This window comes from Leptonychotes weddellii, chromosome 12 (assembly GCF_054177405.1).
Source record: "Leptonychotes weddellii isolate Sample4059 chromosome 12, ASM5417740v2, whole genome shotgun sequence".
NCBI classification, from domain to species: Eukaryota; Metazoa; Chordata; class Mammalia; order Carnivora; family Phocidae; genus Leptonychotes; species Leptonychotes weddellii.
In genome coordinates this window covers 49,273,955-49,289,369 of record NC_138380.1, presented here as the reverse complement: position 1 = coordinate 49,289,369, position 15,415 = coordinate 49,273,955, and the positions used below count along the sequence as shown (strand labels likewise).

The window sequence follows — 15,415 nt, the reverse complement described above, 5'->3', positions numbered from 1 at the left end:
TCCAATAAGTTGTATTCCCTACAGAAGAAACACTACTTAACATTGCTTTATATGAACTAGCCCCAAATATTCTATTCCTAGCCCCATGTTCCATTCTTCACACACCTCTGCTATATGTGAACCTCAGTATTTTTCAGAAATCCATGTTCTTTTAGGCCCAACTGCCTGGTCTTGCTGTAGCCTTTATCATAATTGCCCCTCCTCTCTTTTTCCCACTTGGCAAATCTCTGTCCATTCATTAAGACCCTACTCAAAAGTCATCTATTTGGCAATCTTTCTCTATTCATCTAAACAGTTAATTATTTCTGTTCCCCTGTAATATTTTTATATAACTCCTGTTATACACTTTTTACTTTATGTTGTAATTCTTTTTTTGTCCCCGTTATTAGCTCTGTCAAGGGCTTTGGAATTGCCCTCGGTAAATACTCGAGGGTCTGCAGCTTGAAGATATTTGATTAATAATTTAAAATCAGTTATTTATGGGGTACCTGGGTGGCTTAGTTGGTTAAGTGTCTGACTCTTGATTTTGGCTCAGGCCATGATCACAGGGTCCTGCGATAGAGCCCCACATTAGGCTCCATGCTGAGAGTGGAGCCTGCTTAAGATTCTCTCTCTCCCTCTCCCCGCCCCTAGTCATAGGTGCTAGTCATATCTCATTATCTCATATTTTTAGAAAAGAAGCATGAAAAAGGGCTGCTGGAGGTAGAAACAACTATCTGTATTATCTAGTCTATGTGATAGGAGATGTAGGTTAAATATAATACACATTTAGATGCTTTGAATAATAATTATAGAGTCTCATTATTATAATGTTATTGAAGTCATGGCAGGGAGAGACCCTACCTTGGATAGATGTTAAACTATCCTTTTTTTTCCTTTTTTAATCTACCTGTTTTAAGGACTCGCAATATCTATGCTTGACACAAACCAGCTAAGGTACACCTACATAGAAACCTTTTTACTTTTACCAGTGGTTAGGGCCAGCTACATAGTTTATGAAGCCCAGTGAGAAATGAAAATGTGGGGCCTCTTAATCAAAAATTATTAAGAATTACGAGATGACAACAACAGAGCATAAACCAAGAGTGGGATCCTTCTAAGCACAGGGCCTTGAGCAACTGCACAGTTCATATACCCATGAAATTGGTCTCTACTGCCACCATGACTAGGAGGAAATTTTGACTGTGATATAGTGACCTGTCCTCAGTTCTGAGCTTTAGGTGTCATTCCTCCTTACTAACCCAAATTATAACATTCTTAGTTGGCATGGTTGAGTACAAAACATGCATACATGCACACACGCACACACACACACACATCAGGCATGTATATACCTATATTGAATATGTATATATGTGTGTATGTACTCCTGACATAAATATATTTTTATATGTGTATGTGTATTCACAGATGACTATATTTCAAGAACCAAAATTAGTAACAATATCTGCTTAATGCAGAAGCCTAGACTTGATGATTTGTAGTATCTCCATCCCCAATCCTATTTCCCTAAGTAATTTTAAAAATTAAAGTCCAGGTAGAATACCCAACTTAGGTAGTTAACCACCTCTCTATTGCCATTTGGAACGTGAATGATATATATGATTTCACTGGAATTTTTTTTTTAATTTAAATTCAATTAGCCAAGGTGTAGTACATCATTAGTTTTTGATATAATGTTCAATATTTCATGAGTTGAATATATCACCCAGTGCTCATCATATCATGTGCCTTCTTTAATTTCCATCACCCAGTTACCCCATCCCCCCACCCACCTCTCTTTCCACAACCCTCAGTTTGTTTCGCGGAGTTAAGAGTCTCATATGGTTTGTCTCTCTGATTTCTTCCCATTCAGTTTTCCCTCCCTTCCCCTATTGTCCTCTGCACTATTCCTTATGTTCCACATATTAGTGAAACCATATGATAATTCTGTTTCTCTGATTGACTTATTTCACTTAGCATGATACCCTCCAGTTCCATCCATGTCAATGTAAATGGTAGATATTCATCCTATCTGATTGCTGAGCAATATTCCATTGTATATATGAACCACATCTTCTTTATCCAATCATCTGTTGAAGGACATCTTGGCTCCTTCCACAGTTTGGCTATTGTGGACATGGATCTATGAACATTGGGGTGCAGGTGCCCCTTCTTTTCCCTACATCTGTATCTTTGGGGTAAATACCCAGTAGTGCAATTGCTGGGTCGTAGGGTAGCTCTATTTTTAATGTCCTGAGGAACCTCCATACTGTTTTCCAGAGTGGCTGCACCAGCTTGCATTCCCACCAACAGTGTAGAGGGTTCCTTTTTCTCCACATTCTCACCAACATTTTTTGTTCCCTGTCTTGTTAATTTTAGCCATTCTGACTGGTGTAAGGTGGTATCTCATTGTGGTTATGATTTGTATTTCCCTGATGGCAAGTGATGTGGAGCATTTTTTTCATGTGTCTGTTGGCCATTTGTATGCCTTCTTTGGAGAAGTGTCTGTTCATGTCTTCTGCCTATTTCTTGACTGGATTATTTGTTTTTTGGGTGTTGAGTTTGAGAAGTTCTTTATAGATCTTGGATACCAGCCCTTTATCTGTAATGTCATTTGCAAATATCTTCTCCCATTCCGTAGGTTGCCTTTTAGTTTTATTGATTGCTCCTTTGCTGTGCAGAAGCTTTTTATCTTGATGAAGTCCCAATAGTTCATTTTTGCTTTTGTTTCCCTTGCCTTTAGAGATGTGCCTTGCAAAAAGTTGCTTTGTCCAAGGTTTAAGAGGTTGCTGCCTGTGTTCTCCTCTAGGATTTTGATATATTCCTGTCTCACATTTAGATCTTTCATCCATTTTGAGTTTATCTTTGTATATGGTGTAAGAGAATATCCCGTTTCATTCTTCTGCATGTGGCTGTCCAATTTTCCCAGCACCATTTATTGAAGAGACTGTCTTTTTTCCATTGGATATTCTTTCCTGCTTTGTCAAAGATTGGTTGACCATAGAGTTGAGGGTCCATTTCTGGGCTCACGGTAACTTTTCTGACCCTAGACCATGAATCCCAAAGGTTTTAATTTATAGTTACATGACCATATCTCCCGGTTGTCCTGAGAAACTTCCAGTTTGCCACTTTTGTCCAACTCAAGAGTGTCCTAGTCTGGATAATTCTCCAGATGGTCATCATAACATAAACCAAATGCTTCAAAATATACCTTTATTTTTTTATTTTAAAGAAGGTACTGTAAAAATAATGGTAAAAAAAGACATAACAGTGTAACTATTTTCAGTTCTTCATAATTACATCTATTTGTTTCTAGTGTGCATATATATGTTACTCATAGGAACAAAGTTATTAGAAATAGAACTTACCCAAATTATTTTAGCTTTCTTGCTTTTATTTTTATTTATTTAGCTTTCTTGCTTTTAAACAAAAATGAAACGCATTTACATTAAATAATTAAGAAAACTGAGACAAGAAGAATACAATCCATAGGCCCAGTAATTAAATACAGGCACTATGAGTATGTTGGTATATTTTTATATAGGTATAATCTTCTATGGATAAATTTTTTAACATAGTTATAACATGATGCATAAACTTCCATATAATATTTTGTTATTAATCTGTTTCCACATTATTATTTAATCTTAATAATTTGTTCTGAAAAGTTTTCTTCTCTTATAGACTTGGAATAGAATTTGAAAGAAATACTCATCTACTTTATCAAGTATATCTGCATGGAATGACCCTTTTCAGAGACTAGAGAACACCATACCAGATTCTAGTACCAGTCCTTCCAGTGACTGGCTGAGCCTTAAGAAAGCTTCTTAAATTTTCTGAACTCCCAATTTCCTTTTCTGTAATTGATAAGAATAAAAGTAAGAACTATAAAAGCAAATAGCAGTAATATAGCAGTACTACTAATAGTAATAATATTAGCTATCAGTTCTTGAGCACCAGAAAATTTTTAGTGTGCCTGTAGTATGCCAAAAGTATCCATTATTGTGCTAGGCATTTATAGAAAATACATTATTTCAAGAATAGTCAAGACAGTCTTGTAGAGGAGCAATAAAGCTAGAAGACTCAGATTAACAGATATCAAGGCCTGTTTTAAATTTGTAGTAGTTAAGACAGTATAGCGTTGGTGCAATAATAGACAAACTGAATAGCAGAACAGTATACAGAATACAAAAACAGACACAAAGTAACAGTCACTTGATTTAATGACAAAGACAAATCTGAAGTGCAATAAAGTAAGAATGGTCTTTTCGGAAATGCTGTTAGGATATTTGTTTAACCAGATGGGAAAATGTACATTGATTCCTACTTTACATCACACACAAAAGTCAATTCCAGATAAATTATAGATCTAAATATGAAAGACAAAATGATAAACATAGTAAGGTAAAAGATAGGAAAACATCTATGTGACATTAGAGTAGAAAAAGATTTCTTAAAATAGGACACAAAATACATATATTATGCAAAAAGTTGACAAATTGCACTTCACTAAAATTTTTTTTAATTCTCTTCAGAAAGGTATCATTAAGAGAGTGGAAAGACAACCATTTAGGGGCGGAAATCATTGTAATAGTATGTGACTAAGTCCTCATATATAGAATATATAAACAAGTCCTGAAAATTAACAAGAATAAGACAGTTCCAACAGAAAACCAAGCAAAACCTGACAATTCACAACAGAGAATATCCAAATTGTCACCAACCATATGAAAAGTTGTTCAACTTTCTCAGTCATCAGGGAAATGTAAATAAAGCCACAATATGATAGTACCCACCTACCAGACAAAGACAGAAAGTACCAAGTGTTAGAATATAGAGTAGCCATAACTCTCCTGCAGTTTTGGGAGTTTATAAATTGGGAAAACCACTTTAAAAAGCTGTTTGGTAGAACCTAAAAAAGCTGGGCAGTTCTTCTCAGTATATAACTAGAAGAATGCTCTACATGTGTTCATCCAGTAAAAATGTATAGGAATCTATTCATAACAGAAAAAAACCTGGAACTATCCAAATGCCAATTGGCAATAGTATGGATAAATAAATTGTGGTATATACAAATGGAATTTTGCTCAGTAATAAGAATGAATGATCTATAACTATATACAACAAAATGGATGAATATCAAAAAACATAATGTTGAACAAAAACTCACAGACACAGAAGGGTGTATATTGCATGGTTCCACTTATATAAAATACAACAGAAAATCAAAACTAATCTATGCTGTTTAAAGTCAGGATAGTGATTACCGGCAACAGAAAATCAAAACTAATCTATGCTATTTAAAGTCAAGATAATGATTACCGTTGGTGTGGATGAGCGGTAACAATGATTGAAGAGAGCCTGAAGAGTTTCAGGGTGCTGGTAATGACCTTTTTTTAATCTGGAATCTATGCATGTGGATGTATTTGGTTTGTCAAAATGCGTTGATCTATATACATTTATGTGTACTTTTCCATATCTATAAGATACTTGTTAAAAGAGGTGAAGACATATATTACCTTGAATTCATACCCCACTAGTTAAGTAATATCCCCATTTTAGAGATGAAGAAAATAGTGAGTTTAAGTTACTGAATTACTTTTAGTTACTAATAACCAGGCAACTATTACATAGCTCAGATTAAATGATCTTTAGTTTCCTGTCTAGTTCAAGATACTATAATTTTATAAATCCACCAAATTAGTATCCAATTAACTTTCTGATTTTCTTTTTATGCTAATTTTTTTGGCCTTCCTAATCTATTAAAGTCCAAATTTCTATATTCACAGATAAGTTTCCTTGATATTTAAAATAATACTACAGGGGCATATGGGTGACTTAGTTGGATGAGCATCTGATTATTGATTTTGGCTCAGGGTTGTGAGATCAAGCCCTGTGTCAGGCTCTGCGCTCCATGGGGAATCTGCTTGAGATTCTCTCCCTACCACTCCCTCTTACTTACGTGTACACTCTCTCTCTCTCAAATAAATAAATCTTTAAAAGCAATAAAATAATACTACAGTAACCTTTCTTGAATATTGCAGAGTTTGTTATTTGTATTAATTTCATGTTTATTTTCTATACTTACTGTTTTGTAGGCAAGCAAAGGTCGGACTACAATTGTCATAGCACACCAACTTTCCACTATTCGAAGTGCAGATCTCATTGTGACTATGAAAGATGGGATGGTGGTGGAAAAAGGAACACATACTGAACTAATAGCAAAGCAAGGTCTATATTATTCACTTGCAATGTCACAGGTATGTTTATGTGACATAATGCTATGTTAGCAGGGGTTTTTTTTAACTTTTCAGAGATCATACCACAGAAGTCCTGAATCATAATCTTAGTTTTCACAAAGCAACCAAGGCTTATTTATAATTCCTCAATGAAGAAATTCAATGTGACTAATATCCTCTTCATTGTGCTAGATAATATAATGAAAATTAAAGAATTAATGGGTACATAGTACCTAATAGTTGCCAGGCACACTGAAAATAGGCTTCAAAGCTTGTACATGGCCGATCCAGAACAGTCTAACTCTATATACTGTCATCTTTTTATGAGAACACAAATTTTACACATAATCCCTACTTAAATACTGAAAACTTAGCTACAGAGGCAAAATGTAGAATCTTTCATACGGATGTTACAAAATGTAGAAATAACCAAAGTTGGTGGGGAGAAGGGGAGTTAGATTACCCATGGAATGTTTCATGAAGAGGTCTTGAAGACTGGAAGGTGGGAGTTAGAAGAGGAAGAGAAGTCTGCGTAGGTGGAACAGCACCACAGAGGTATGAAGGAACTTGGTGTGCAAAAACAGAAAGACCAACCTTCCTTCCATGAGTAAAGATGAATGTTGGGAGAACAATCAAAAAGTTATATTAGAAAGCCAAATCATGGAAGTTCTTAGAAACCAGGCAGAAGAGGTTTTTTTTATTCACTCTGACTTACTTTATTGTGTCAGAATCACCTAACACAGTGCCTCACACACAGTGGACATTCAGTAAATGCCTGCTGAATGAAGGGATGTACACACAAATGTATGTGTATATAAACCACATCCTCTCAGGTAGATCAGAAAGCTTATGGTACCCATTCAAAAGGAGGCATGAAAATGCTGGAGGCATTCTGGCAAATTCCTTTTTTTAGGATCCACATTTCTGCATGCCAGGTGATCTCACATAGTTTTTTCATTAGAACACATTAATGTAAATTATAGGAATTAAGCTGTAGCTAACTTCCTCCTTCTGGCCCAGTCTTCTTCTCTTGACCTGGAAGGCAGTCTTCTTTTCAAGGGGTCATGTACAGACAACAAATCTCACCCCTTTGCCGTTTATTTTACTTTTTCAACTTTCTGATTATATTTTTGATGTCAATATTATTATTTCATATATAAAGGACTTATACAACTCAACACCAAAAAAACAAATCCAATTAAAAAATGTGCAGAAGACATAAATAGACATTTATCCAAAGAAGACATTCAGATGGCCAGCATGAAAAGCTACTCAACACTACTCATCATAGGGAAATGCAAATCAAAACTACAATAAGATATCATCTCACACCTGTCAGAATGGCTAAAACAAAAAACACAAGAAACAACAAGTGTTGGTGAAGAGGTGGAGAAAAAGGAACCCTCATGCACTATTGGTGGAAATGCAAACTGGTGAAGCCATTGTGGAAAACTGTATGGAGGGTCCTCAAAAAGTTAAAAATAGAACTACGCTCTGACCCAGTAATTGCACTACTTGATATTTACCCTAAAAATGCAAAAACACTAATCCAAAGGGAAACATGCACCCCCTATGTTTATTGCAGCTTTATCTACAATAGCCAAATTATGGAAGCAACCCAAGTGTTCATTGAGTGATAAATGGATAAAGAAGATGTGGTGTATATATACAATGGAATATTATTCAGCCATAAAAAGTAATGAAATCTTGCCATTGGCAACAACATGGATGGAGCTAGAGAGTATAATGCTCAGTGAAGTAGGTCAGTCAGAGAAAGACAAATATCATTTCATTCATGTGTGGAATTTAAGAAACAAAACAAATAAGTAAAAGTAAAAAAAGAGAGAGAGAGAAACCAAGAAAGAGACTCTTTAAATATAGAGAACAAACTGATGATTACGAGAGGGGAGGTGGATAGGGGGGAGGGGAGGGTAAACTAAATAGGTGATGGGGATTAAAGAGTACACTTATCATGACCAGCACTGAGTAATGTATAGAATTGTTGAATCACTATACTGTACATGTGAAACTAATATAACACTGTATGTTAACCATAGTGGAATTAAAATTTAAAACTTAATAAATAATATTTCACAAATTAGGAAATTTAGAAAGTTATGACCCTCCATCTCCTCACCAAACTTGAAACTTCACATTTAAAACCCTAGCTTTCTCTACAATGCTAGAATGAATTATTTTTAAACATCTGCTATAAAGCAGTGATAATAAAAAAAAAGTTTGAAAATATAATCTTATATTGATTCAAAAACTGCCAGTTCCAATTTTATTTCACATTAGGCCGTATTTTCCTTTAAAAATAAAAGTTAGCTGTTATATGCCAGTTGAATTTGCATGATTTTCATTCCAGAGTAGACTTAATAATTTATGAAATTATGAAATTCAATATTTTTGAACTAATAAGTACAATAATAAAAGAAAATAGCTATGGTTAAATTAACCCTATTTTGAGATTTTTTTAAAACCACTACACTCAGATCTCTTTGAAGTAACATGTCTTTATTTTTCATTATAACTAAACAAAAAACTCTATTATTAGGTCTTAGGTTAAAGAGTTTCACAATGTAAGGAAAATAAAAATGGAGTGTTTGTGGTATAAATGTACAAATACTTAAAACACCGTATTCAAAATGGATTAGTAGTCTCTCATTACCTAAAATAATGTTCATTCTGATAAAACAATACCATTTTTAATATTCAGTGAACAGCTATGATATTCTGGGTACTGCATAGTAAATATAACAATCCATGATATCTACATAGACAGTAACTCATTTCTGAAACTCTAGAAGTGTGCATTTGCCACCATGCCTATAGTGTCCAGATGAATCAGTTTATTAGAATCCATGATGATCATAAGTACTAAGAAGTTAATGTTGCTAAGAGAATCAATCCCAGGAAACATAGCAGTGGTTAGGATTATGGGCTCTGGAGACACTGTTAACTTGAAAATCCTGACTCTGCCACTTAATAGTTTTTAGGACCTTAGGCGAGTTATTTAAATTCTCTGTGCCTCAGTTTTCCAATCTGTAACATGGGGAAAATAATAGTAGCTTATTTATGAATTACTGTGAGTATTAAATGAGTCATTCATGTGAAGTGCTTAGAATCATTGTTGGCATGCTAAATTTTATTATATTACTAATATTAGCATTATCCAATCAAACTTTTTATAGAAGTTCAAACCATGAAGATTAATGCTGTAATTATTTATCTTGAACATACATGATTATTTTCAAACCTATTCCTTTAGTCATACGTGATTATTTTCAGACCTATTCCTTTAGTGATTTTTCACATGAATATTAAATAAAAACAGGTATAGATAGATACATACCAAAACTTCCTGTCATCATTATTTTGTCTAGCAGCCTTCTCGGCCTTCTTAGAAAAATTTATTATGAGAAGAGGTCAAAATTTTATTTTAAACTTGCCACAAAGTAAATAGCTCCTGAAAAAAGCCAAGTAAAAGATTTCTTTCTTGGTAGAGAAATTTATAGAAAAAAAAGAGAAAGTGATAGCATAGAATAATGTCTGATTAAAGATGATAGGCTACTATAAGGCTGGTTAAAGTTTACTGTACTTTGAGATGCCCGATTAACAGTTGTTAAGCTCGTCCAAGAATCACAGTCACTGGAAAGCTTTCCATGTGCCTATTCTCCTTTGCACCTAAATCCACCTAAGGCTTTCTGTCTCCCCTCCCCGTCTCTTCATGGGGAAGCCACAGATTTACTCACACCACATAGAGATGAGCAGAAAATATGTAGTTCCTTTATTTCACGGAATTTGGTCTCATTTCTCTGAGTAGCAAGAAAAGCAAAAACTAGACTTAGAGCAATCTGGTTTAAATGCTGTCTTTTTTAAATTTTTTTTTTTTTTTTAAGATTTTTTTTTTTTTAATTTATTTGACAGACAGAGACACAGCGAGAGAGGGAACACAAGCAGGGGGAGTGGGAGAGGGAGAAGCAGGCTTCCTGCTGAGCAGGGAGCCCGACGCGGGGCTCGATCCCAGGACCCTGGGACCATGACCTGAGCCGAAGGCAGACGCTTAAAGGCTGAGCCACCCAGGCACCCCATAGAGCAATCTGGTTTAGAACTTCATCCTATCCTGTGATTTAAACAGTTTTGTTTTGTTTTGTTTTAAGTTGTTGTCTCTGGGATTTCTTATTCTCTAGGAGCTGATGCTACTGATTTTGCTTTCTGAACAATTTGGAATGGGCCGCAGTTGCAGGCCTGGAAAATGTTATTGTCTCCTGAGATTTCTCTCAGGCCCAGGGCCAGCATCACATTTAAGTGCCTAGCTATATGTTATAAATTTATAAGCTCCATAAAAGGCTAGGAAAAAGGAGTCAGAAAGAGTATCTTTGAGTCATCTCCCTCACAAAGCTCTTTTTACTAAAATCTGTCCCTACTAATGGAATAATTGTTTTGAACTAAGGCATTGTTTTCTCCAGTTAATTGTACAGGTCTTTGGAAAAGAAGGCACAACAAGCTATTGTCACCCACTAACATTTTAGTATAAGTTGGACTTATTAGCTCTCTATCAATCCTGAAAACTTCAGTAAGAGCTGCACAGGAATATAGACTTTCAGTATCAGAGGCAATGCAGTTTTAGAGGGATGCTTAATAAAAGTCTTGAATTTTGAAAACATTATTCTAATAGTAACATGTAAATTCTTCATTTAAGGATATTAAAAAAGCTGATGAACAGATGGAATCAGTGTCTACTGAAAAAAGTATCAACTCAGTTCCTCTGTGCTCTATGAATAGCATCAAGTCAGACCTTCCTGACAAGTCTGAGGAATCCATCCAATATAAAGAGGTAATGGTTTAACTATCAACAAGTTTTATCCACATGTTCTCCAATTAATTTTTATTTAATTCTTGTAATATTTAGAATTTACGATAAAATATTACTATAATACTAAGTGTACAAAAGCATCAGTCTTTCCCAAACTTCACTGTAATATCACTGTGATGCTCTAAGAAAGTGGCCCTCAAATAAGACCATTTATGTCACAGGTCATTTTGGGGGCAAGAAAACTTTTTAAGAATGGACTTGTTCTTCTTTTTCTAGTTCCTCTGGGCATAACAGGAATTGGCTAGTGAAAATTAAGAGAACACTAAAGAATGCAGAGGTAGCAGATAAAAGTAGCAGCCTCTACTGAGGTTGACATAGAGACCCAAGGAAGAGTCCTCATTCTTCTCCCCCAGTCAAGGCTGAGATTCATGCCTTACTTCAGAGGGCACAGCTTTGGTTCACTGATGGTAGAGAAGTTGCTAAGGTACCTCACTGGTGGAGTTTGCTGGAAATCTGTCCTGATGCCAGAACTCATTAGGTGCTAGAAGAAGCTATGGGACACTGTTGGAACCAGAAGCTGGAGAGGTTGCCCTCTGCAGGCATTTGTGACCTGGCTAAAACACAGGCCAATGCTGTCTGGGTCCCCTGGTTACACCTCTCCTGGCCAAGCCAAGAACTGGAGAAAGCACGTAGTGGCCAAATAGGAGAAAACTGTACTCAGCAGGCACCTACTCTGACAAAACTGCAAGCAGAGCAGCAGAGAGAAAAGCTTATCCTGGAGGAGCCTTCCCAGGAAGCCACCCCAGAAAGAATAGGAAGAAAAATTCCCTCCTCCTGCAATGTTTTTCCAGTACCCTCAACAGACAGGGCTTGACATCTTATTAACTGGTAGAGGAAAAATGTTTATAAAGCAAAAGGGTGGATTTGGACCCAAGAGGTAATAAATCAGTAACCAAGACAGAGATGGTATTATTTTAAATAGAGGGAATAGCTAATATAATGGCCTGGAGTTGGGGGTCACAGTGACTAAGAAGAGAGGGATAGGCAGAGAGGTGTGTGAGATACTCAGGGACCAGATCTGGTAGCACCTGTGGACCACAATAACAATTTTAGATTCTTTTCTTACTCTAACAGAAAGTCTTCAGGGGTTTTTAACCAGTGGTTCATGACCCACAGGAAAATCTAGATAGAATTCAAAGGCAACTATCCTGAATATAAAAAAATATCGTAACTTTTTTCCCCACCTATTGTTGATAAAAAATTAATTTAATTATGAATATAAACAATAAACTACATTAGTATTACCAGTGCCTATGATGTCACCAATGAAAATCACAGAAATTTTTTTTAAAGATTTACTCATTTATTAGAGAGAGAGAGAGTGCACATGAACGGGGGAACAGCAGAGAGAGAGAGACAGAGAGAGAGAATCTCAAGCAGACTCCCCACTGAGCTCAGAGCCGATGTTGGGCTTGATCTCATGACTCTGAGATCATGACCTGAGCCAAAAGCAAGAGTCAGATGCTTAACCGACTGAGCCACCGAGGCACCCCTAAAAATCACAGAAATTTTGATATCACATTATAGTTGTTATAGATATGTTAGAATACCTTCACACTCATCACTATTATATCTTGTTATTTAATGTGCTAATAATGAAGCACAACCATAACTACCACAACTTTGAATTTTTTATTAAATATTTTGAATACTATATTTCAATTAATTGGTTTTCTTTGAGACCTATGGGTTATTTAGCACATTGTTATAAATTCTTCTGGTAAGGAATCCTCAGACTTCACCGGTCTTCCAAAGGGGTTCGTGACACAAAGCAGGTTGAGAACTGTTGCATTAGGAGAATCTTATTCAGAAGAGTGCATGAACTGATTTATCTGATTTGGCTGCTGTGTGGAGAATGGTATTTGGGAACCAGAGTGGGATCAAGGAGAACAGGGCAGGGAAGAGATGATGGTGGTTAAGTAATGGACCCGTTGGACCTGATTAAAGCTGTCTAATGAGAAATAAATTATAGATGGAGAAGCAGCTAAGATAGGAAAAATGTTAATTCAGGTAGAAAAGCAGTAGCCAACAAAGGAGCCTAAAGAATGACTGGAAAATAAAAGGAAAGCCAAGAAAGTGTAGTATCATAGAAGCTGATGAAGAAAAGTGTTACAGCTTTAGAAAACAAACTGAGGGTTACTGGAAGGGAGGGGGTTGGGGGAGGGGTAAATGGGTGATGGGCATTAAGGAGGGCACATGATATAATAATGAGCACTGGGTGTTATATGCAACTGATGAATCACTGAACTCTACCTCTGAAACTAATACACTAAATGATAATTAATTGAATTTAAATAAAATAACCTTTTAAAAAATAAATAAAAAATGTAATTTCCCCTTGTTTCCTAAAAAATAAAAAATAAAAAAAAGAGGAAGAGATCATTTGTGTCAATTGCTGTGAAAATCAGATGAAATTAGAGATTTCTGCTTCCAGCCAAGGTAGGTTAACCGGGACTGGATTTACCTTTCTGCTTGAAACACCTAAAAACAAAACAACACATGTGAAACAGTTTTCTAACATTGGACATCAGGCAGAACAAGATCGTGATCCCTGAGGAAAGGGAAACAAATGAGGAGACTCTTATCATTGGTCCAGGTTACTGCCTGGGTTGTTTCTAAGCCTCAGAACTAGAAGGGAAACACATGCAGAACACAGGAAGCCAAATTAGGGAGCATCCTCAGAGCAAAGAACGAAAAAGAGACAACTGCTCAGAGTTCCAGAGATCTCCATAGGTTCTCCATTGAGTCTTCATCTGAGTACTGATCAGCACATTTATTGAGAAAACTGCCAAAGACAGAGGAAAGATCTACCAGAAAGGATGAAAGGAATAATCATTTCACAAAGGCTCACAAAGGGTCAGGAGTAGTTCTTATTCTTTTTTAAGTTTTTATTTTAAAACTGTCTCAAAACAGTTTTATTAAAACTGTTCCAGTTAGTTAACATACAGTGTTACATTAGTTTCAAGTGTACAATATAGTGATTTAACACTTCCATACATCACCCAGTGCTCATCAGAACAAGAGCACTCCTTAATCCTCATCACCTATTTAACCCATCCCTCCCCTCTGGTAACCACCAATTTAAGAGTAATTCTTATTAAATGAGCCAGAGTGAGCAGTTTCTAAATTCATGGGTCGTAGAGTTGGATATTAAGGAAAATATTACCCTGGGAGGTGGGGTGGAAGGGGTAGAAATAGCCCCATTCTAAATGCAGCTCTGAACCCAACTAACAAAACCTAAAAGCAAACATCAAAAGGATCAAACTATTTCCAAGTAATTTAAATGTGTTCCAGTACAAAGCTCAATAATATATATAAGAATTCAAAAATACTGAGGCACCTGGCTAGCTCAGTTGGTAGAGCATACAACTCTTGTTTCCAGGGTTGTAATTCAAGCCCCATGTTTAGTGTAGAGATTACTTAAAAAAATAAAATCTTTGGGGTGCCTGGGTGGCTCAGTTGGTTAAGTGTCTGACTTTGGCTCAAGTCATGATCTTGGGGTTCTGGGATAGAGCCCTGTGCTGGGTTCCTCACTCAGCAACAAGTCTTCTTGTCCCTCTGCCTCTCCCCCTCTCGTGCTCACTCTCTCTCAAAAGATAAATAAAATCTTTTAAAAAAATAAAATAAAATCCTTAAAAAAAAAAAAAAAGAATTCAAAAAAACCCAGTGAGTAAAATTTAGTGTCTGGCATCTAATCAAAAATCACCAGACAAGTAAAGAAGCAGGAAAATAGTTCCCAAAATGAAGAGTAACTAAATCAATAGAAATAGACCCAGAAATGACACACTTGGTAGAATTAGTAGGAACAGTAAACAGTTATTATAACTGTATTTCATATGTTCCAAAGGAAAGGCAAAAACATTTGAATAAACAATGAAATTTTTTCCCAAATTTGGTGAAAACTAAAAACTCACAGATCCAAAAAGCTTAATAAATTCCAAATATAAGAAAGATAAGGTACATTATGTGAAGGCACATCATAATAAAATTGCTTAAAACCTGAAATGAGAAAAATTGAAAACAAGCAGAGAAAATCAGCATAATATATATAAGGGGAAAAAATAAGAAAATCACAAACTTCTCATTAGAAACAATGCAAACCAGAAGACAATAGAGTGATATCTTTAAACTAAAAGGGAAAAAAAAGCTCAAATTAAAATGCTACATGCAGAAAAATATTTATCAAAATTGAAGGCAAAGTACAGAATTTTTCAGGGAAAAAAAGGCTAAAATAATTTATCACCAGCAGATCTGGCTACTAGAAATGTTAAATGAAGGCCTTCAGGCAGAAGGAAAGTGATACCAAATGGAAATC

The 15,415-nt window shown here is 35.6% G+C and overlaps 1 protein-coding gene across 1 annotated transcript in view; it reads left to right on the top strand.

Annotated features, from left to right (window-relative positions):
- ABCB5 (ATP binding cassette subfamily B member 5) overlaps window positions 1–15,415 on the top strand; it is a 118,882-nt gene that overhangs the window by 50,286 nt on the left and 53,181 nt on the right. The window contains exons 14-15 of the mRNA XM_031026501.2: window positions 6,081–6,242; window positions 10,927–11,061. Coding sequence (XP_030882361.2) covers window positions 6,081–6,242; window positions 10,927–11,061 — 297 coding nt within the window. The remainder of the gene's footprint in view (window positions 1–6,080; window positions 6,243–10,926; window positions 11,062–15,415) is intronic.